The sequence below is a fragment of the Opisthocomus hoazin genome, chromosome 2 (genome assembly GCF_030867145.1).
Source record: "Opisthocomus hoazin isolate bOpiHoa1 chromosome 2, bOpiHoa1.hap1, whole genome shotgun sequence".
Taxonomy (NCBI): domain Eukaryota; kingdom Metazoa; phylum Chordata; class Aves; order Opisthocomiformes; family Opisthocomidae; genus Opisthocomus; species Opisthocomus hoazin.
Window position 1 is genome coordinate 8,796,161 of NC_134415.1, and position 22,285 is coordinate 8,818,445.

The 22,285-nt window shown below is 41.8% G+C and overlaps 1 protein-coding gene across 2 annotated transcripts; it reads left to right on the top strand.

Moving 5' to 3' along the window:
* The first annotated feature begins 877 nt into the window (after positions 1-877).
* EDARADD (EDAR associated via death domain) lies at positions 878-19,086 on the top strand. Of its 2 annotated transcripts, XM_075412418.1 has the most exons (6): positions 878-974; positions 5,285-5,346; positions 7,009-7,048; positions 10,378-10,466; positions 12,706-12,751; positions 15,837-19,086. In XM_075412418.1, the coding sequence occupies exons 1-6, from the start codon at positions 944-946 to the stop codon at positions 16,199-16,201; spliced, it is 633 nt and encodes a 210-aa protein (XP_075268533.1). In that variant the 5' UTR covers positions 878-943; the 3' UTR covers positions 16,202-19,086. The 2 variants fall into 2 exon arrangements, with proteins under 2 accessions (XP_075268533.1, XP_075268532.1); XM_075412417.1 differs by lacking the exons at positions 878-974; positions 5,285-5,346 and having other exon boundaries at positions 5,354-7,048; positions 10,356-10,466.
* The last annotated feature ends 3,199 nt before the right edge of the window (positions 19,087-22,285 follow it).

The following is a 22,285-nucleotide window of genomic DNA, read 5'->3' on the forward strand; positions in this document are numbered from 1 at the left end:
TAGAGCAGGATGAGCCACTGTGTTCAATCTAAATTCTGAAAATTAAAGCAATTTCATTTTTATTACCTTTTTTTTTTTTTTAGATTTGTAACGTGCATGAGAGATGGAAGATAATCTGTGGAGAAGCACTCAATTTTTAATGGTCTATGGACCAAAGGGTACTTTTAGTCACTCCAGTGTAAGCCAGTTGACTGAACTGGAGCTCTCCCAGTGTAGCAGAGTAGGGTTTGGCTGCGAAGTGACCTCGCTAATAAATGAGGAAGGTGGCTCACACAGAAGTGTGTTCTTTATACTGACACAATCCAGCTACGCTGGCTTCTTTGGTTTGTATTGCACAGTGAGCAGCAACAGACAGTATTTCTTGTATAGAAAGAGGTTTCATGCGTCGACCCCGTTTAAGAAATCTGTATTAATTTAAGTATATTGAAACCTTAAGGGCGAGAACTCGCCAGAGACGACAGTGGGGACCCAACGCAACTCCAAAGATTTGACATCACCGCGGTGTTGGAAGTGCCCGTAGCATAAAAGGATGAATTTTAAATATTTGTGAAAAAAACAGTGCAGCTTGTGACTGCTGCTCTGCCAGACCGGTGTTCCGCGGCTCCGGCTGCGGGGGTCCTGCAGGCACCCCCCCGTCTGAGGGGCGGGTTTCACGCGGGTAAGCACCTGCCGGAGCGAGCCCTTGGTTTCCCACTGCCGGAGTGACTCACGTTGCGCCCGAACCGGAGCCGCTGGAGCGGCCCGACGCGCTGCCCGGCCGCGGGAGCCGCGCCGGGGGCGGGGCGGCGCTACCTGTGGAGGGGCGGAGCCAGCGGGGGGGCGAGGCGGTGCTACCTGCGGGGGGCGGAGCCAGCGGGGGGGGCGGGGCGGCGCGGCGGTTCCGGGCACGTCGGCGGGCGCCGCTCGTTCCTGGCGCTGGGACCCGGCCGCCGCCGCCCGCCCCATGGCCGCCCCGCAGGACCCGCTGCCCGCAGGTGAGGCCGCCGCCGGGAGCCGGGCGGGCGGGGAACGGGAGGGGCGGTGGCTGCCGGGCCCCCGCGGGTCCGCTGCCCTCCCCGCGGCCGTGCGAAAGGCCCCGGCCCGGGTGGAAAGGGCTTGGTAGTTGCTCCCCCCCCCGCCGCACGCGGTAATTAAGCGTGGTAATGATTTATCGCGTGCGGTGCTGGTGTGATTTAGTGCAACTTGTCAAGCCTGCCCCGGTGTTTAGCTTATCAGTCGGCCTGTGCTTGCTAACAGCACGTTAAAAAGGCATTTTGCTGAGCTCCCGGGCTCCAGGTGGTGAGGAAGCCCACGCTCTTCAGCTTACATGGCTAATGGTGCGAGTGACCTTTGAGTATCTCCTCTCAGGTGTGCCAGCATCGCGGTTTTCCCCTACCTGTCTGCTCAGACAGTGACCAAGTTTTGAGCGGTTAATAGTAAACAAAAATGCACAAGCGCTGATGGACTCAGACTTTTCAGAGAACTTAATATTCTAATATACTTTGCTGTGTTTCCTCCTCTTAACCAAATCTGAGGTTTGTATGCCTCTGGCCAAAGCATCGTTGTCGATTTGGTTTGGTCAAAGGGTTACTCTCTATTTAGCACTAGTACTAGGGTGATCGCTTGGAGTTGTACTAAGTTGTACTGTTGAAGTGTGTGCCCTGCCTTGGCATGAGAGGGGCCTTACATGTGCGTGCTTGAACTGCATAGCTATGTTAGACCTTACACGCTTCACTCACTGCTGGTGGTGTCCAGGCTGTGTTGCAGGGACAAAATGAACAGAGGGCAATACCACCTCTGCTACACGGTGCTTTGCGACCCCCCTCCTCCCTGAAGGTCAAAATGCTGGGGTCTCCAAAGCTCGCCTTCAGGCTTCCTTCCAATTCAAGGGTGAAGAGCAGATGTAGGGTTAGAAGTTTTGAATATCTGTGTGTATACACATATATAAATCTGCTTATAAATAAAATTGACTGTTCACACTGGTAAGTGCACAGCGTTGCATCCCCGTTGGAGTACCAGTATTGAACAGAGTGAAACAGTGGTGATGGGTACAAGTCTGCTGCTCCTGTTGCCGACTGGTTGTACTGGACAGGCTCTGGCGGAAGAGCCATGGCAGCTGCTGAGCCATCCGTGTGCGGGTGCTGGGCGGCAGAAAGGGTCCTTGGGAGCAGCCATCGAACCTGGCTTATGTCTGTCCGAGTCAGTCTGTACATGCTGATTTACGTCCATCTGAGTCAACTCACGTGTGGTTCCTGGCAGGAGTGTGGGGAATTAAATGCAGGCCAGTGGTTGTATGCTGTCAGTGGGGAGTATGGTGATAGTGGTTTTTTTGAGGGATCCTGAATCACGTTGTTGTCAAGCTGTCTGTCAAAGTAACCATGAAATCAGGTGGTCTGCACTGAATAGTCAGATGATACCTGTATTTCCTGTTGACCTTTCAACATGCAGAACTGTGGATGTTTTACATTTGAGATAAACAGAGAACTTTCCTTCCTGCTGTTTTGTGCACCTGCATCCAGCTGTATGAGATGAGCTGCAGAATGCTGTGGGTGGTACGTGTGGGAAGAGAGAGGGGACATGGCATTTTAATTGCCTTATTCACAATTAAATGTTAAGTCTGTGGTTTTCAGATTATCTGCCAGCTATCAGTGATCAACAAGACCATGGTGAATCATCCACAGCCAGTATGTGGACCATTTATCCTTAGGTACAAATATTCGTAGACATAGATGCCACTTACAGAAAATGTTGGAACTTGGTAGTGCTCTACAACCTAAGAAAATGGAAATTGTTGTTCTTCGTAAAGAATTATAAAAATGAAAGGGAAGAAATTGAAGCACAGGGAGAGAAATACAGTCTTAAAATATTTTTCAGGATGGATAAAACAAGAAAGATGCAAGGTCACAGTTCATGGTGACTGTGTTTCTGTGCGAGACCTAGAAAGCAGGAGTCAATCAGAGGTACCGCTCTGTACGCCATCACTTCTTGTAGGGTCACCCTGGAGTCTGTTGAATCCTTATTTCAAATGCCTGTATTCTTGGAGTTTCTCCCATTTTTTTCAATGCTTCCCTCTGGATTGTGGAAAGTACATAATTACTGGTGTTGTGATGTACCTTGGCCGTATCTTGGAGTTGTGACAGAAGATGGGGGATGAATACCTTAACGGTAGCTACAGTAGCCACGAAGGTTCACCAGAGCGTGGACCTTTTGAGGGGCCTACTTTCATCTACCTTAAGGCTCCTCTTATATTACAAGGGTGAAAGAAAGATTTATTTATTCATGCAGCCAAGAATTCATAAGGAGGAGCTGTAAGGGCTCCAGAATAAGCTGACGACGAGTTGCATGCTGTGCCACTGGGTTTGCTGGGTCTTTGCTGACACTGGAGAAACAGTGAGACAAGGGGTGCCTGGGCTGGCTTTCTTCCTTCGAGACTTTCTTTGGCTCTCAGTACCTCCTCCTTTTTCAGCTTTCCTTTACAGAGTGGGCCTCTGTCTTTGCCCCAGCTCCCTTTCCATTCTTTTCACAGCTCTCCACTACAGTTCCCACTTGGATCCGCCATTTTTGGCCTTGCTCTCATGCAACGTCTTACTCCAGCTTATTGTATTTTTTCATATCCAGGTCAGACTCCCACCCTCTCTGCATTTGAGTTCGGAAGCTTATGTGGTTTGTGCTGGCCCTTGCCATCAGGGCAGGCTTTATCCAGAGTGCTCTGTTAATACCGTGTTTCTGGAGCAGGGATTTAATATTTGCCGAAAAGGGCATGCGTGACAAGAATGTGTGAGTTTGGTTTGGGGTTTTCTCCTCTTCTTAAACTTTGCACTGCAGGGTGAACATGCTCATCTGAAGTTTCAGAGACCTCTGCCTTTGTAAAATGTTCAGTGTGTGTTTGTGCAAAGGCTGCGCTCAAGCTTTGGAGGTCTGAGCCCTCTGATGGTGTGCCACCAGCCTGGAGAACGCGTGTGGCCATCCTGTGGGCATTAGCGCTGAGAAGACCCCTCTCCGCAATGCTGGGAAGAGCCCGGGGACTGCACCGTACCCCCGGGAGCTGCTGGTGGGGCTGCCCCATGGAAGCAGGAGGGAGAGCAGCTCTGTCCCGGGGCGCTGGGGCTGCCTCTGTCCCGCTGCTGCCACCTTTTTGATTTTCAGGCCTGTTTATTGTACTGTCTTGTGTTGTCTTATGCTTTAGCTTGTGGTTCTGTTGTGTTGAGTAGGTTTGTAGGAGCAGGCCCTAATAACAATAATAATAAACAATTATGCTAAATTTGAGTTGGTTAGAATAGTGTCTGTGCAACTTCTGTGCTATTTTGGGGCTCGGTGTTTATACTGGGCGTTTTGTAATTAATTTCTGGGACTAAGTTGTCTTCTAAAATGCCCTGATTTCTATATAGGGAGAAGATAATCACCAAATATTGATTCCAACCACCTCTTTCTGACCGCGGTTGAAAACATTTCATGTGTTCTTGTAGTAAGTGTAAGGACTTTCAGAATGAGAGTGACAAGAATGGAGTGAAAATCCGACTACAGAATTTAAAATGCTTTTCAGTATTTGAAAACGTGATACTCATCAACAGAAGAGAGTCCTCGAGGAAATGGCATGATGATGTTAAATTGCAGGAGTGGTGTTGTGAATCCTGACTTCTGTATGAGATTTGTTTCAGGTCCTCTGTGCACTTTTGGTCAGTACCCCACTATTATTTGTAAGTTCAGCCATCGGTGCAGAGGGGTTGACATTTAATGATTCACCTGCAAATGCGTTGAAGATTTATTTTTGTATCCTTTTGATGCTAATAGAATTGAAGTTTGTGATTCTATTGTGTACAAATAATTATTATTTACCTTAGATATGTATTAATTATTAGGTTTTGTATTACAGTCTGCTGTTTATTATAGTATTAATTTTTGTTGTAATGGATATATTTACTGTTTGAATTATTGCTTTAAGGAAAAAACTGAGCTTGGATGGCAAAACTTAGCTTTTAGCAGATTTACTGGATTTTATTCCTTATTGCCTAATTGCTTTGTGATTTATTTATTTTGATGAAAAATAATTTAGGGTTTTCATTTAAGTCTGTCTTTTGTTAGCTTAGAGTTGGGATTCCTTGTTGCGTGTAGTTTCTTACCTATATGCTAGTAGCTCGGACATTTTCTAGTTTGTCATGTTTTTTTTGTGGAAGTGTAGTTTGACACAATGCAGGTAAGGGCGGCATAGCTGTGCTTTATCTTGGTCAGACAAAGAAGCAAAATATGAATTGCCGGACAGAAATATTTTGAGGATTATGCAGCGATAAAGCTTTCTTATTTCTAGCAGATCATGCAGCAAAAGAGCCGGTGGAGGATACGGATCCAAGTACTCTTTCCTTAACAATGGTATGTGTTTCTGGTCTAATACAGTTCAAACCATTATAGCTCTCTACAGTTATGTAATGCAGAAGCGAGGTAAAACATTCAAGGATGTGAACTCAAACGGCGAGTATATATAGGGTTTTAATTTACTAATCTTGCACAATTAAAGTGTAAATAGAATACCAATAGGTACATAAGCCGAGTTGGATCGTGTCAGCTGAGCTGTCCATGGGATAGCCTCTAGAGGCTGTGACAGTACCATTTTTTTTTTAATTTAAAAAACCCCAACAACCGAGAAAGATTGGTGCGGGCATTCTTCTTTCTATGTGGGTTGGAGGGATAAGAAAACCCACCTAGGGTTTAAAATTCCAGTCGTACTGAGTTGTTACTCCTTCCTGTAGCTCTTTTGTCTTATGAGTTAAAGTCATGGAAAGGTAAGATCAAGCAGCAGCGCCTTACAGCAGGCGTGGGTGAGCCTTGGGGGACACCGGACAGCGCTCTCTAGTGCTTGCTGCAAGCAGAGTAACACCGCTTACGCCAAGTTTTTGTGCCTTAGGATATTAAACATGACAGTCTTATGCTGAGACAGGAGGATATAAGGTAAAAGTAATATGAAATTCCATGAAGTCTTTTAAGAGTTCTTCTTTTCAGTGTTGCTATGGATTGCTTACTCTGGGGAAGAGTTAAAGTGCCATGTAGCCCAGAGAAGACTGTTGTCTAATGTAGTTACATAAACAGAATGAAACACGTTGGTTTATTTTATGGATGACAAGTGAGCAAGCTATTGCTTTGCCTTGGTGTTTTCTTCCCATTTTGAAGCTTTGCAACAGAGGGTCAGCAGGAAACTCTGAAAATTTCACTAGTATTTTAAATGCTGATCCTTCACTGTGATCCATTATTGCAGTCTGTGTGCATGCATTTGTGTTAGCAGATTTTAATAAAAGATGTAGACTTTGTGATTGTTTTTGTGAACTGACTAAATTAGACGCTGTGTTTGGCTAAGGAGAGTTTTTAAAAAGTGGGGAAAAGTTGCTGTGCCTCAGACAAAAGAAAGTTTGTTTATTCCCCCCACTCCCTTAAATTAAGATGTCTTTAATCTGTTTGCTTGGTTACTAGCTTCTGTAAAAGCCACACCTACTTTTACATAATGGTAGGGGTCATAGGGAAGGAGGTGGATTGCAGGTATAATAGTAAGTTATAACATGCCTGGAAATCAGCAGCTATTCCATTAAACTCAGTAATAATGTTTTCTATTGCATCCTTATCAGTTTTTTAATTTTAGAGCAAAAGGGAAAAATATTCTTTTCTTCTAGTACAGTAAAATTTTAGTAAAAGCTTATATCTGCTAAAAGAGCTTTTGAAGTCATCTCTGTTCCTCCAGGTATGCATTACCTTTTCTAGATTATCTTGCTACTTAAATGCAAAATTTCTTTCCCAATCTCTTTTTTTTTTCACTAAAAAGCAATACCTTTAAAAATAGCAATCTCTATTACTTTTGCATATGCTTATCAGTAGTGTTAGTAGCATCTCGATTCCTGCATGAGTGTTACTATGTCTGATTCTAGACAGATCAACGAGTAGCAATTTAAGAGATGGAACTGTAAATATGCAGTTTTATATACTCTTTCTCCAGCACAATTACACTCAGAATAACAAACATCTGTCTCTCTTATCTTTTTGTAACAGACTGAAAAATATCCTGTCCAAGACACAGGAGTACCTAAAGGTAAGTTTTGTGAATTCTGTCTGTTCAGGTGTTGTAGATCTGTGTTGTTATGTGCAATAAAACCATTGGTGTTACCCAACAGATTGAAATATTCTTACTTTTTCCTATATGTTTATGTTTTAAATGTAGTGTTGTTGTCTGTATTTTTAAGATCAGCTTGGTGTATATATAAAACTTTTGAACAAATTTCCTTCTAAAGTTTAGTTTTGATCTAAAAGTCAGTCTAAAACTATCATCAGAAGATCTTGGTTCTCAATCTGAAAGGAAAATACAGTGGTGCCATCGAAAAATAGTGTTCAGAGAACAGATGGTAGAGACATGACAATGTTAGAAGGTGACTTTGAAGAGATTACCAGTGCCTTCAGGTTATCAGAAATACAATCCAGGAATACCTTCCAGGTCTCTTGCCTCTAATTGCATACTCAGCCCTATGACCAATGAACTCTTCATACCTTCAGCAGGTATTAATACCATCTACTTGAAAGCCTAGTACAGGTCCACTCTGCACAAGTTCCTGTCTCTCCTCACTGCAAAAGGAGTGAGGGAGTACAGGTTCTGTATTGCACTGAAGTCAAATACTTGGATTACGCAGTGTAAATATCCCCTTTACGGTTTCCTTGACATGTGGGGTGGGTTTTTTGTCATCCCAGGCTTCACCGTTGGCTTTTGTCCAGGGAATGCACTGGCGAGGGCTCAGTTGAGGAGCGCTCTGCAGGTAGTGTGTTCTCCATCCTGTGTTGCACAGCAGGTCTGCAATGGGGACAGACACAGGAAACTATGCAGAATCTAGTCTTAATTGAAACTTTTGCTGAGGAGCGTGAGCAGTGTACCACTGGGGTTAAAAGAAAGTTAGAGACTGTTTTTGGGGCTTGAGGGAGCCAGCCAGCGGAAATGAGCATCTTCTCAGCAGGAAAGGAGAATGTGGGATGAAAACTGGTTTGAAATCATAAGCTACTTTCTGTTTATTTGCAGCCATGTGGTTTGTTCCTTCAGAGTTGAGTATTAACACTAAAGTAATTTCTCTGTAACGTTCTTTTCCATGCCTTGTTTTCTATTTCACCCATGACATCAGGTCCCCCTCAAAATTAATTAGATAAATTCCTAAATTTCAAATTTGTCAAAGTTGTTTGAAATCTGAGATTGCATGTTTTAAATGCATTTAATTTAAAAAGGAAAGCCGAGAGGAAGTAGAAATTTCAGCACTTTCTGTAGAAAGGACATGAACTTGGTTTATTTTTAATCTTAGTTTCTGCTTCCTCTTGCTAAGTGTATAAAGATGTAAGTACTAATATAGCTTGACATTTCCCCCTTGCAGTTGAAAGTGATACAAATAACTGTTTATATTCTGTTTATTTCTGTGTCTTAAATTTTTTTCTGAAAATGACTTTTCATAACTATTTCTATAAAATACAGACTTAGAAATATGAATCTGTGAGCTAAAAAGATATGCAGGTCTGATTCTGTGTAACAGAAAATTATGTTTGCTTCAGATACAGTGTTTGAACAGAAAGTACGTTGGCCAGGGGTCAGGGCTGTTTTGTTGCTTTAATAGGTCAGTTAATTAATGGACCGTTTTGGGGCTGTAACTTATTAAAGCTCTTGGCACCTTCTACTGATTACAAATTAAAGGTGAGTTGAGGGAACTTTTAATCTTGCAGGACTAGGCCTAATGTTTACAATATGTTTTGATTATAATTCTACCTCCACTCATGTATAGAACAAATTTCACACGTAATGTTGCCACACAAATGAAGTGGAATTTTGATGCCCGTACTCTGCATTTTCAGCCAGACTCTTCTGGATTTTTTGTTGTTGTTGTTGTCTCTGGACCTACAGTCATAAGGAATAAAGATGATCCTTATTGAACATTTACCCTGCTGGCAGTGGAGTTTTGGCTTTAAGTTTCAGCAGATTCAGATTAATTTCTTGAGTGAGATTAGGAAATATGCCTTCTTTCTGTTATCTGACCATTCATAGGGCCACAAAGATGGTCCACGGGCTGGAACCCCTCTGCTACAAGGACAGGCTGAGGGAGTTGGGGCTGTTGAGCCTGGAGAAGAGAAGGCTCCAGGAAGGGAGACCTTATTGCGGCCTTTCAGTACTTGAAGGGAGCCTGTAGGAAAGATGGGGACAATCTTTTTAGCAAGGCCTGTTGTGACAGGACAAGGGGTAACGGTTTTGAACTAAGGCAGGGTAGATTTAGGCTGTATATAAGGAGGATATTTTTTACAGTGAGGGTGGTGACACACTGGCCCAGGTTGCCCAGAGAGGTGGTCGATGCCCCATCCCTGGAAACATTCCAGGCCAGGTTGGATGGGGCTCTGAGCAACCTGACCCAGGTGAAGATGTCCCTGCTCACTGCAGGGAGATTGGGCTGGATGGCCTCTGAAGGTCCCTTCCAACCCAAAGCATTCTCTGCTTCTGTAAAGATAACAGCTGTTCTTTAATGAGAACTTACCACTAAACAAACAGCAAATGGAAATGTACCAGCATTACAAATGTCGTCACCACCATGGGGAGTTCTTGCGTGTAAAAACGTGTAGAATATAACTTCTTTTAAAATTGTGTACATGGTTGGTTAGTACCTGACCTAGGGCAATTATGCAGATCATTTGATGATGAGGACCTTATTAATCATGCAGAGTGAAATTTGTCTGTTTGCACAAGGTTCACAAAGGGCTAATGCATCCCTTGTACCCCATTTTGAGGGCTGAACTGGAGCTTGAAAGGTAAACAGAGTTTGTGCTGTACTGGAGAATGTTGTGCTTTTGAGTGGACTCCCAGGGCAGTTGATAAACAAACTTCGAAATGGATTGTTTCAGTGCTTCAGAAAACTCCAGTGTAGTAGAGAGAAGTAGGATGAGTGTAATTCACATAGAGGCAGAATAAAAAGTAAATATTTGTGTAGTACATATTTAAAGAATTAGCATTGTGTGATGAGAAAAGCAAAGCAAAAAGGGATAATATTGACTTGCAACAGTCATCTTCAGCCTACTTTAAATGTGTTGGCTTGGTTAATATTCTCTGGTCACTTTCTGAAAGAAGAACATGACTCTTCAAAAATAGTATGGTGTTGGTTTAAACAACAATTGCTACACTAATGTCTGATCTCTGCAAGGATTATTTTTCTTTGCATAGTCATGCTCTGCACGATTATTGCAGTCTCTGCCAATTTTGTATTTTGGGCTTTTAATCCAGCATTTTCCAGTGGCTGCTGCTGATATGGAGTTAAATTTTGTATGCTAGACATCTGTAATTTATGTTTGATAGTCTTACTATTTAAATTTGTATTTGGGTGGGAGACCAGTGTTTCACAGTCTTTGTCTTAGATGAGGAGTACCTAACAGATCAAGTTACATTGGAAATTGCATCCGTGAACATCAAGACCCTTACGTCAGATTCTGGCCTAATCCAACAGGTAAGAAAAATGATACCTGAATGTGATCTAAGTTATTGTTATTGATTAAATAAGTATGTTAACAAATAAATATATTTTCAGACTATATCTGGACAGCACAGAATTGCTCAGTAAAACAGACCAGAAACAAGCTCTCTTCTTAAGAGTTCAATGAGATGAGCTTTTGTGGAGAAGATCAAAAGAAAGGTTATTTAATCATTAACATGTACTTTTCAGTTTAAATAGGTTTTGATTAGTATGTAGATGCTCTCAAGAAGAGCTGACAAAGACTTAAGGCTTTGTCATGCATGCTCTCCCTCTTTCCTGCTGAAAATAGAGCCAGGGCAGGGACCAAGTGAAGAAGTAAGGAATCCTAGGTTTTGGACTCCTGGTGTTTTGCCCTTAGGAGGAGGAATTTGACCACTCTGCTTTGACACTGGGTCACTGGTCTTCCTGCAGTTGGAAACACTCCACTGTTTGTGAAATCTTACGTTGCCATAGGGCAAGCAATGCTGAGTGACCCTCGTGGCTGCCATCTTTCAAGTGAATGTTATTGGCTGAATTTCAAATTGATTCTCTTTGGGTTGAGCAGAAAACTTGGAGAAGAGAAATGAATGAGCATTTTCCAGTGAGACAAAGAATTAAAAGGAGTTCCTTATGCCAGAGTCCCAGCTGAATTTCATCAGAAACAAACATGGGTTTGGTATGCATTTCACAGATGATGGAGGTAACGGTCTCATTCCCATCATCAAGAGGAGAGCATTTATTGCCATCTTGGAATCACTATGCAGATATTTCAGTGTATTTGGGTGTTAATGGGTCTACAGAGATGAAAAACTTTCTGCTTATCTTCAGACGGTGCATAGGTTTGTGGCTTTCATTAGACCTGTAGACGTTCATTGGATTTTAGTTGTGGGCAAAGAATATTCTTGCTTAATACCTTCATTTCATGGGTAGTAGTACTACATTGTCTTGTTGCAATTACATTACAAGAAAATGATCTTGAATAAACCTGAGTGCATCTAACTTGATAAAAGTGGATTATAACTGATCAGTAAAAATGAAAATTTTGAAAACAGATGTATGGCACAGGTAAGCATCCCTGTTTTATTTTGTACTTTTTGCAGTACTAGCCACTCTTGTTATTTTTGAAGAAATGCTGAAAACAGCATGCAAATTTTTCCCTTCCTAACAAAGTCTTTGACTATTTTGGAGATAGTTTGCCTTCTTTGTAGTTGGACTGGGAATATATGCACGTTCACCACATCAATTGAAACGGCCTATATTCTATTTTTGGTGGCTTTCTTAGTAAAGAAGGTGTAGCAGGTAGGAGCAGCGTATCTTGTTACGCTATATTGTTACCCAGTTGACTTGTGTTTGCATGCACAGCCTGCAAAATGTTAACAAGGCTGCTGTGATAGTTTTGGAAGAATGACGCGATACAAAAAATCACATTGCAGCTATCTAAGGGGAAAATCCCCTTGTGCTTTCATCTTTAAATCCTCAACAGAAGAAAGATATTTCACCTGGCTCCACACCCGCATAGTTGAAGTAAGGGCAGCTGCCTTTTCCCGCAGTTCTGGGATCAAGGTGCTGTCCTTCCAGTTTTTAGATGTTGCTCTCTAAATAGTAGAATTGAAACGTTACAATGTGTGTTGCAGTCTCACGATGCTAAGTAATTTCACTGTGTTTAATTAGCAAGCGAAAAGCCACTGAGGGAATGTTTACTTCAAACAGGAGAATGGTTAGACGTGAACCAGCAGAGAGGTTCCAGTCCACCTGTTGTCTAGAAAAGCTTCCTACACATGTAAAGAAATTTGTAAAAAAAGCTTCTCCAATTTTCCTAGATCAATGGAATGAACCCTCACTGCTGCATGTCATGGGCAAAATTCTAGTTTTTTTTTCATTACAAAGCATTTTAAAAATCTTTTAAATCAAGCCATATGAATTGTTGAACAGCTGTTGAGGGATTAAGAACAAATTACTCAAAAGATGTAACCCCACAGCATATCGTTAATGAAGATGACATTGTTCGGTGGATCCAGCCAACAGGCCAGTTTTGTGAGACAAAGCATGAAAATGGTGCCTGAAAAGACTGTAGATTGTCAGTAATTCCTCAAAACCAGATATGTTCCCTGTCTCAATTTACAGGTAGCTCAGGATTCTTCTAATTAATCTCCTGCCACTTGTGAATTAGCCAAATAGTTATTCTGATATTCAAATACATTGTTTTGATTTATATTTGTTTTCTGCTTTGTAGCCAGAAGACAAAGACTTGCAAAACCATAGTGACGAATCACTTTCAGGTAATGTGTCAGCTTTACTGTTCTAAGTATTTTATTCCTATATTTTCTTTGAAAGTACTTCATTAAAAACTGCTGCTTGTTGTAACCAAGAACTGCCTGGGTAGTCAATGCTTGTGGAGCTCATTTCGTTAACCAGTGTCATTTACAGCTTTCCCTTTGTTCTAAAGGAGGTGGTGATCAATAATGCAGGCCATATAAAATGTGAAAGTTGGGCTTTCCAGACACATCCAGTACATCCACCTTTGGAAGAAATCTGTAAACAGCTTCCTGGAGAGAGCAGAAGCTCGCAGTGGGCTGCGGGGGCTTGTCCCATAATTGTGTGAGCGCAGCTGGGGTTGGGCTGTGTGGGGAGGATATACAGCCCTGTTAGTCTAACAGCGACCAGCTGAGACTTTTCCTGTTGGTAAAGAATCTTGTCCTATCATGTAGCATTAGGATCATGCAATTAGGTGGGTAGGTCAGAAGTTGCTCGTCAGTATCTAACACAGGACATCTTAGAAAAGCAAGATTCTTTGTAATGCTTTTGATAGTCTGCACACGGTATAGCACAAGAAGCAGGTTGGTTTAGTTTTGTTTACCTATAACTGTGCCCTGTGTTTTCTTTACCCCTGCTTCCCTGTTTCGTACTGGAGAATAAAACTTAGTCTGGCATCCTCGCAAAGCAAAAGAAGATGAAATTCAGATAGGGTGCTCTCCTGCCCTTTGAGCTCAACCAGAACTTTGGATGAGATTCATTTTTCCTTGTTAGTATAACTAAATCTTAGTATGAGTGAAGCAAGCAAATTTCATCTCACTTCAGCAAGAGTTTAGGATGCACAATAAGTACAGAATAGTTCCCATATGTATTTCTGCAGAGAACAGCTGCAAGGCCTGTGGAATACCTGTAAGCAAAGATGTCACCAGAACATGTTTCCCCTGAACAGGGAATCTAAGCATTTGTATGAAGCTAGGTGTCTGTAGCAGCGTTGTTGCTGCACGTCCTAACTTGTTGAAAACCTCAGAAGTTGTCTTTGGCCTGATAAAAAAGCAACCTGATGTGCAACGTTACAAAAATAACAATAGTGTGTTCTTCCCTTAAAGACAAAAAAGTGCATGCAGAAGCTACATTCAGCTGAGTTGCTTTTATCAGCACTAACAGTGAGATTAAAAAAATCACAATTTGACCATCTTTCTGGAATTTTTACACAATCTGAGAATTAATTATTGCAAATGAAAAAAAAAACCCAATCCCAATCAAAAAAACCTTGTCAGATACTGTTGTCTGTATGAGTAGGTGGCACTCAGTACCAGATTTGCCCTTTGCCAGAGGTACAAATTCAGGTCTCTTAGACCAGCACTGATCAAGCACTTGCAAATTGTGTGTCACTGTTTTCTGTTGATTTTAATCACTTTTTTGATTAAGATTAGTTTTCTTATTGTACTATCCCTTTGTCAAAGAGTTTTATCCCAGGCAGGACAAATTGCTTCCCTATTTGAAGCTGTACAGTGAGACTAGAGGGCAGCAGCTTTAGAAGGTGCTTCTAGGCTGCGTCCATTATCTACTGCTCTTCAGACCTACCAAATTCTCCCTGCCTGCAAAAAGGAGCAGGGAGAGTTAAGGTCGTATCTGCAGCCAAAATGCTCAAGTGATGCCCTACACCACTGCAATGTTAAAGGTCTTAGTATTTGACTAGACTTATGACTAGAATTGGTCTCTACATGCTTCTACGGGTTCTTAATGTACAATACAGTCTGATAGCACCACATTGTTGACAGTGGTGGGGAGATACTGACTGTTGTGTGTGGGAGACATTTAAATGGCATTTTTCGGTATTTGATGCAGATTTTAGAACACATCACGATCTACTTCCAGCAACTTGGTATTTTTATTTTTCTCACACATGGAAGAGTACGCACTTTATTCCTTTCCATAATGTACATTTAAAATAAGCTTGCTTGGTAGAGCAGGGACAGCTTTTAATTTAAGAGCCCTTACAAAGCAAAGGAACATTTCCACTTTTCCACTGTGTTAAAGTACTAGATGTTAGTTGTGTTTGCAGCTGTCAGCAGAGATTCTCCTGGTGCAAATATTTCATGTTGTTATGAAGGCAGCAGCTCAGAAGTGCATAACCTTTTCCTTCATCCTACAACATACGTATAGGAGATGCACATAATCCTGTTGGTGTTGTAAGTGGGGGTTATGACAGATTCAAGGAAGCGACATCGTTCCCAAAAACAAAAAAGGGGAGTATCCCAGCTCATGCACTGGATTGAGTTGCATGCCTTTTCTATGAAAGTATAAATACAGTACTTTCAAAATGACTGTCCTTTTGATTGTAGCCACTGAGCGTAGTGAAGAGAGACATGTTAGAAAGTTAATTTCATGAGTACTTCATAAGGAGAGGCATTATGTGTCACTATTCTGACTTTTTCAGAAACAGAATCACAGAATGGTAGGGGTTGGAAGGGACCTCTGTGGATCATCTGGTCCAACTCCCCTGTTGAAGCAGGGTCACCCAGAGCAGGCTGCACAGGACCTCATCCAGGCGGGTCTTGAATATCTCCAGAGAAGGAGACTCCACAACCCCTCTGGGCAGCCTGTTCCAGTGCTCCGTCACCCTCAGAGGGAAGAAGTTCTTCCTCATGTTCAGACGGAACTTCCTCTGCTTCAGTTTGTGCCCGTTGCCCCTTGTCCTGTCGCTGGGCACCACTGACAAGAGCCTGGCCCCATCCTCCTGACGCCCACCCTTAAAATATTTATAGGCATTTATAAGGTCCCCTCTCAGCCTTCTCCAGGCTGAACAAGCCCACCTCCCTCAGCCTCTCCTGGTAGGAGAGATGCTCCAGCCCCCTCATAATCTTTGTAGCCTTCTGCTGGACTCTCCAGTAGCTCCTCATCTTTCTTGAACTGAGGAGCCCAGAACTGGACACAGTACTCCAGATGGCGCCTCACTAGAGGGGGAGGAGAACCTCCCTCGACCTGCTGAATCAAAACAATTCACAGGAACATAATACTCTTCAACCCTTTGTGCTTTTAATTTTTTATTCCCGCTGAAACCGCAGCAATAGATCCTAACTTCTCCCCATGTCATGGTTTTCACTGCAGATCTCAAGAAAACCTGCAAGGAAAATGGCAGCTGCTCCTTGTGCTTATTTCGTGCACCAACCATCAGTGACATGCTCAATGATGAGGACTTGTTGTACACAGTGAGGCTAAAGCTGGATCCCTGCCACCCAACAGTGAAGAACTGGAGAAATTTAGCAAGCAAGTGGGGGATGACCTATGATGAATTGTGTTTCCTTGAACAGAAGCCCCAAAGTCCCACCTTGGAGTTCTTGCTACGGAATAGTGACAGGACTGTGGAGCAGCTGATCGATCTCTGTAAATTTTATAAGAGAATTGATGTTGTGAAAGTGCTGCTGAAATGGGTGGAGGAGGAATGGCCCAAGAGAGGGAACAGAACTTACTAGAATGACTTCTAGGTCAAAGAAAGTCGTTAATCCGTGCGTGTTACGCACTGGGACTTGCTGCCACTAGTACATGGGAAGTTTCCCTTGGCAGGGAGAGCGAGCCTGTACTGACGGTTTGTATACTGTGTAAGCTTTATGTACTGTCTACACATGTATATGCTCTGTGCCCTCAGGGTTGCAAAGATAACCTTACAAAAATGGATGGAATAATGCAGGTTGTGTTCCTGAGTCTGCAAATGCCTTCAGTTCCTTTGCTGCTGTTTGTAGGCTTCCTAAGCAGAAGAGGAGTGAAAAACTGGTTTTGCTACAGCAGTTGTGAACCATGTCAGTTGTGAGCTGTTGCTATTGGGAAAGCCACAATTAGAAGGCAAGTCTCTTGGCCTTTCTGGCACCCCTTCCACAATTTTATATCTTCTACCTAGTAAAAGATGAGGAGGTTTTTTTTTCATATCCCCCCCCCCTTTTTTTTTTTTAATTTATGACACTGGTCTTGGTACAGGAACACCTCAGCGTTCCAAGCAGCAGCTTGGATTTGCATGTTACAATTAATTCAATGTTTCAACATCACATTCAGGCACATTAAGCTTTAAATCTCTTATAAACAAGAATAGAAATTAAATAAAATAATTATTTGCATACTTCTACATCATAGGGCATAGATCTGCTACAGAAAAAAATCATGCAATTCAGAGAGACTTCCCAGCGAATAAGCACTAAAGACAAAAAAAAAAAAACCCAATTAAAATGCTTTATGCTTAAAATTACTTTCCAAAGTTTTGTAGACAATATACACTCTGAGTGCACTTACCTATTTATCTCAAATGCCTCTCGCTTTGCAGCATGAGGTGACGGCTAATGCCTCACCCACAGCAGATCCTTAGTATTGAGTATAACTTCCCTTGTCACAGGCTCTGGTTTTCTTTACAGTCCCGTGGGCTGACCTACCTTCTGTCCCACACTAAAGTAGTTGCACACTTGCGTGACGCTAGCACAAGTTTGTGTATTGATTAAAGCCACTCTAATGGGAATTAACAGGCAAATTAATCTGCAGTCCAGGTGGATGGTTATTAAAGTAGTTATGGTGGCTTAGACTGATGTTTCTCAAAGAATTTTGATACTCTGAATTACACTGTTTACATTTTAAATATTTTAGAAGGGAGTCTTTTTCCTACCATTCTTCTGTGTTCTAATGTTTTAAAAAAAACTCCTGAAAAATTAGTTATACAATATGATGTATAAAGTACTTATACCTACAATGCTACACACAAAAATGTTGTGACTTAAAAATACTTCTAGTTGTTACCCTTACTAAAAGCATCTGAGACAATACTAATATGTACATAGGTGTATATACCAAAGCACTGGTGAACAGTATGTCAAGATGTGGGGCAGAACTAGAATGGGGTACAGGTTGATGCACTGTTTACTTTTCTCAAGTAGAAATGGCTAAGAATTAGTAGCAAAGCTGAGGGAAAGCTAATGCTGTCTATTGAGTTTCTTACTGTAAGAGAATGTAAAGGGACCTGTAGTAATACTATACTATAGATACTGAGTGATACGGTTACAGAGGAGCTAGAAGTAAAGACTTAACATTTTCAGTGTCAGGCACTAGTTCTGGAGTGACATAAATTAGCTTTATTTTAGTGACTTCAAGAAGCTGAAGATCTAGTTTCAAAGTGACAAGACTGACCTAAATTTGAGGTTTGAATTTTTTTTTTTTGTTTTTAAGAGCTTGTGCAAGACTGGAATTTTTAATAACTTTTTTTAACCATTCCTCAAAAAAGCTTCTACTCCTTAGAACAGTAAGTTTTCTAGCCATATTTTAGATAGGAAATTGTACTACTGTGTCTTGTTGAAGCTGCAGTTCAAATGTTTCATGTTCCTCTTCTAGGAACGGGGGTTTACTGATAAATGTCTGTCAACTCTAACTTTTGCAAATAGTCTTCTGTCTGTAGTTCGGAGCTCAAGAATCAGCTTTGAGGACTACTGCTGTGCTGGGCTGCCTGTTCCTTTCAATTCCTACAGAGGCATCCACTGCCTACCTGCAAATAGCTCATAATGCAGCTTGTCCAGCGTAATCCCCGTTACCTTAGGCCTACTAGATGTGTGATTTAGGATCATGTGGCTGTGTGTTAAGTTGTGCTGAGTGATGAGTGCTGGCATGCATGCCAACACCTTTTCTCTCCCATAACATACCGTCGCTGTGTGTGTGGTATTATAGTATGCTCTGCTTTGGTAGATCCAGTCCAGCAAGGAGCTGGACCCCTTACCCAAGACTCACAATGGGAACATGAAATGATGCAGCAGCATTTCTGAATCCAGACGTTCAACTGAAATCTACCCCTTCTCCTGTTTTCTGGATAAAACTTGTAAAATTTTGAAGAAACACTGTTGCCTTGTGGAAATGAGTTCTGATCCCTTGAAGGTCTTGAAAAGTCAATGTCGGCTGCAAGGATTCGTGTCTGATGGAAATAAAGCTGCTTCTGCGAGTTGCCATGTAGATTCTGTATAAAGTCAACACTGAAGGTTGAAAATATTCGCCTTAAACTTCATCACACACTGGATTACCCATTAGTATACTTGAAATATTTTTTTTTTCCTCTTTGTATGGCATGAATTGGGATGTACACACTTTTTTTAGTTTTATGTGTGGTTACAAGATATTGGGTCTGTGTGTTCAGTTTATTGTATCTTCTGTTATAATGTGTACTATTTGTAGAAGAAATATAGATTGTCAGTGTTTGACTTGATTGTATCTGTTTTTATCACAGCTAGGAAAACAGCTGTTTTCCTTCTCATCGGTCACCTTGGAACCACTGAATGATCAACTAGTTGTGCTGTGTAAACAAAAAAAAAATAAACGATCTTTTATTTCTTATATTCAACATTCATGGTGTCTTAAAGCACCTATGCTTTCAACAGATGCTGCTATTCAAGAAAGGAAGATACACTTTTAAAAAATCTTTTCCATATGAAAAATGAGTTAATTTTGATAAGAAGATGAACAAAGATGTTTATCTAGAAGCTTGCAGCGGAGTTGCTAACTATAGAGAGGTATGAAACCTACACTGGGTGAACTCTTCCTTAATTAATAACCAATCTGGTAATGAAAGTTAAGGAATCACATGTACACTGAAAAGGCTCTACTAGACTTTTTTTATTGCATTATATCTTTCTCCTATTCCCATGTGAGACCACTTTTGCTTCAGGGGTTTCCAGTTCTTTGGCTGCCATCTCTGTGCCTGCAGGATAATCAGTGGCACTTCCCACCCACTGTAGCTTTTATCAAGATGTCCAAACTACTATGTTTTTTCATTCCTGCAGCTTTATCTAAGACTTGGTGAGCCTAATAACTGTGCTTAAACAGCAAAGGTACAGTCCTGTGCTCCAGGAGCCCCTAGTTTTGCTGCGAGGTCAACTATGGGGCATCCCCAATGAAATGGTGATAGTATCCACTTGCCTTACTTGCTGCATGTGCTTCCCTTTGATCTGTGGAGAGGAATGCAAGATGAGTTTGGGGCTGCCTTTTGGAAGCCTGTCATAAAGGATAGGGTAGTCAGCATGGCCCCAGGTGCTTGCTTGGAAGTAAGTTGTACAGAAACTGTAAACCATGCTTCCTGAATCGCTGCTGAATAACAGAGAGCTGCAGCTCAGTGTGGGCAATGCTTTGTGCAAGAGACTGCAGATTTTTCACTGTCTAAAACTGACTGCCTCCCACAGTTCCAAGTCGAGCTGTTAGCAAGCGGATAAAAAAATGTAAATTCTGCTTTATGATGGCTTAAGTTAGGGTAGCACTGTTGACTTGTGGCCATAGTTAGAAATTATTGTCGGATATCAGAATTGTTTAAACAAGGTCAAAGAACGTGCATGGTGTTTATAATAATGTAAAGAGCAGCCTACTTCTGTAATTTTTGCAGCATATCATGTGCTCTGTCCATGAAGGAAAAGCAACGTATCTTGTAAGTCGTATGTTTTGGATCAGGTTGGGCAGAGCGCCATTAAATGAGGACTTGGCCTTGTCTGTTTTGACAGAAAAGTGCTTTTCCTTGCCCTTGAGCCCAGCTAGTCCTGATTGCGTGACTATGGTCAGTTGTTAGCCTTAGCTGGGTAGGGAAGGTATGGAGCTACTGGTCAGAAGGCTGAATATGAGGAGCACTAAGAAGAATTTATTTGGAAAGGTGGAGTCTGGCATTTGTAACCCTGAACCTTGGCCAAGGACTGACTCCATCTTACACGAAATTGATGGCGAAGAGGAGTTGACAGACCTGGGAAAAACTTGCCTGTACCCTCTGTTGAGGCAGAGGCAATTAAACAGCCAGGCAGATTTACTAGTTGGTTTGATCTCTGTGTTTTACCTTTGTAGAATGGTGATTCTGGATTTCAAAGGCAGGTCGTTGGGGTATGTGTATTATTTGTTACTGTGGTGCTGAGCCGCACGAGAATTTTAAATGTGAGAAAGATAAAGCAGTGCAAGTCTTGTTAGGATGGGATCAGCAACGTTGGCTTTGGCCTTTTTGAATTCCGACATGAAAGAATATTGGCGTGTTGGGTTTGTTCAGGCTTTGGTTACTGGCCTTCACAGTGCTATGAAGATGAGGATTAAAATTGGAGAAGAGAAAGAAGTAGCTTCTGTCAGAAATAATTAGTGAGAAGTAATGTCTGTGGTGTTAACTTTCTCTTTCTTCTGATGCATGTACAGAAACAGTTTCCTTGACTGAAAAATCTTAGTCATTTACAAATGACTTCTCTGTAACTCATTTGTCGTTTGGCCCTCATACCAAATTTGTATCTTGTTTGCTCTTATGCTTCTCTTCAGTCTTTTGCTTTAAAAAGCAGGCATTGCAACAAAAAAATACACTACTTACTAGTTTCTGAAGTAGCAGTAGCATCTTAAGATTTTGAGTGGGTAAGCCCATTAAAAAAAAAAAAGTCTTTTTATTTTGTTCCCTGTGATTTCTAAGATTTGTGCATTTAGGCTTTAAACTGAAAGCTGGAAGATCTGAGTGATCGTTAGAGCTAAGTATTGACGTATCAAAGAAGAGTTATGGAAGGTCACTGGTTAAATTGTAACTAAATAACAGACGAACCAGCTGGGCTGTCAACTGAAATTTTTATGTTGGTGTACCAAGAAGTGGTGACTGGTGTCCACTTTGAATCTAAAGCCTTTCAAAGAAGCTTGGGGAACAGTTTTCATCAGAAAATGCTGTAGTGCACAAACGGCTCCACTAAGCTATGGAAGACACAACAATGTCAGGCTTTTGAGATCATATGAAGTCCTTACACATAAAATTTCTGCTGAACAGTACAGTGTGCTAGAGGCTATACCCCTGTAGCCTGTAATACTGTATTAACTATGGGAAGAAATTACAGTTATTCTGGTGCCACACAACAATATAAAAAAGATTACCTGAGAGTAACTTCCGCTGGGTGGAATTTCTTAATGGGGACCAGTAGCCTGCTTTGATTGCCTCACTGCAAAGCTAGATAGTCTGTGTAGCCATCAGCTTTGGGTGAGGACAAACTTGTCATAACCCATATTTTAGATTTGCTACCAGCCTGTTAAGGACTCTTGATGAGACCTGCAGAGAGCCATTGAGGTTATTGATATTGAATGGTCATAGTGGTGCATTGCCAGTTTTGTCTCCACCAGATCACAGAAGTCTTGTACCAACCTCAAAAGAACAGCAGCACTTAGAAAGCTGTTGTGGTCCTGTATGCATCACAGAAAGGGCAAATGTAGCCAGTGAGGCAGCCAACCCTACCCCTAGACTAAAGTCAGTGTAACTTTGGGCTTTGGTACATAGGCTAGGAAGAAAAGTAAACAACCATATCTGAACACTGAGAAACCACAAGTAACCTATTACATAAAGTGCTGGAAAAGCAGCCTCTTACATAAAGGGAGGAATGGTGTTTTGGGTTGTGGAGTGGAGGGCAGTTGACCAAACAGGGACCCGTGAGAGGTTTTGAAACGTGTTTATTTGTGTCAAGTCTAGGGACTTCTCTTTTTTAAATAACTCACCATTAACTGGTGGAAATTTTAGAATTGGAACTGTGTATAAAATATTGGGCCAAGTAATTATGACT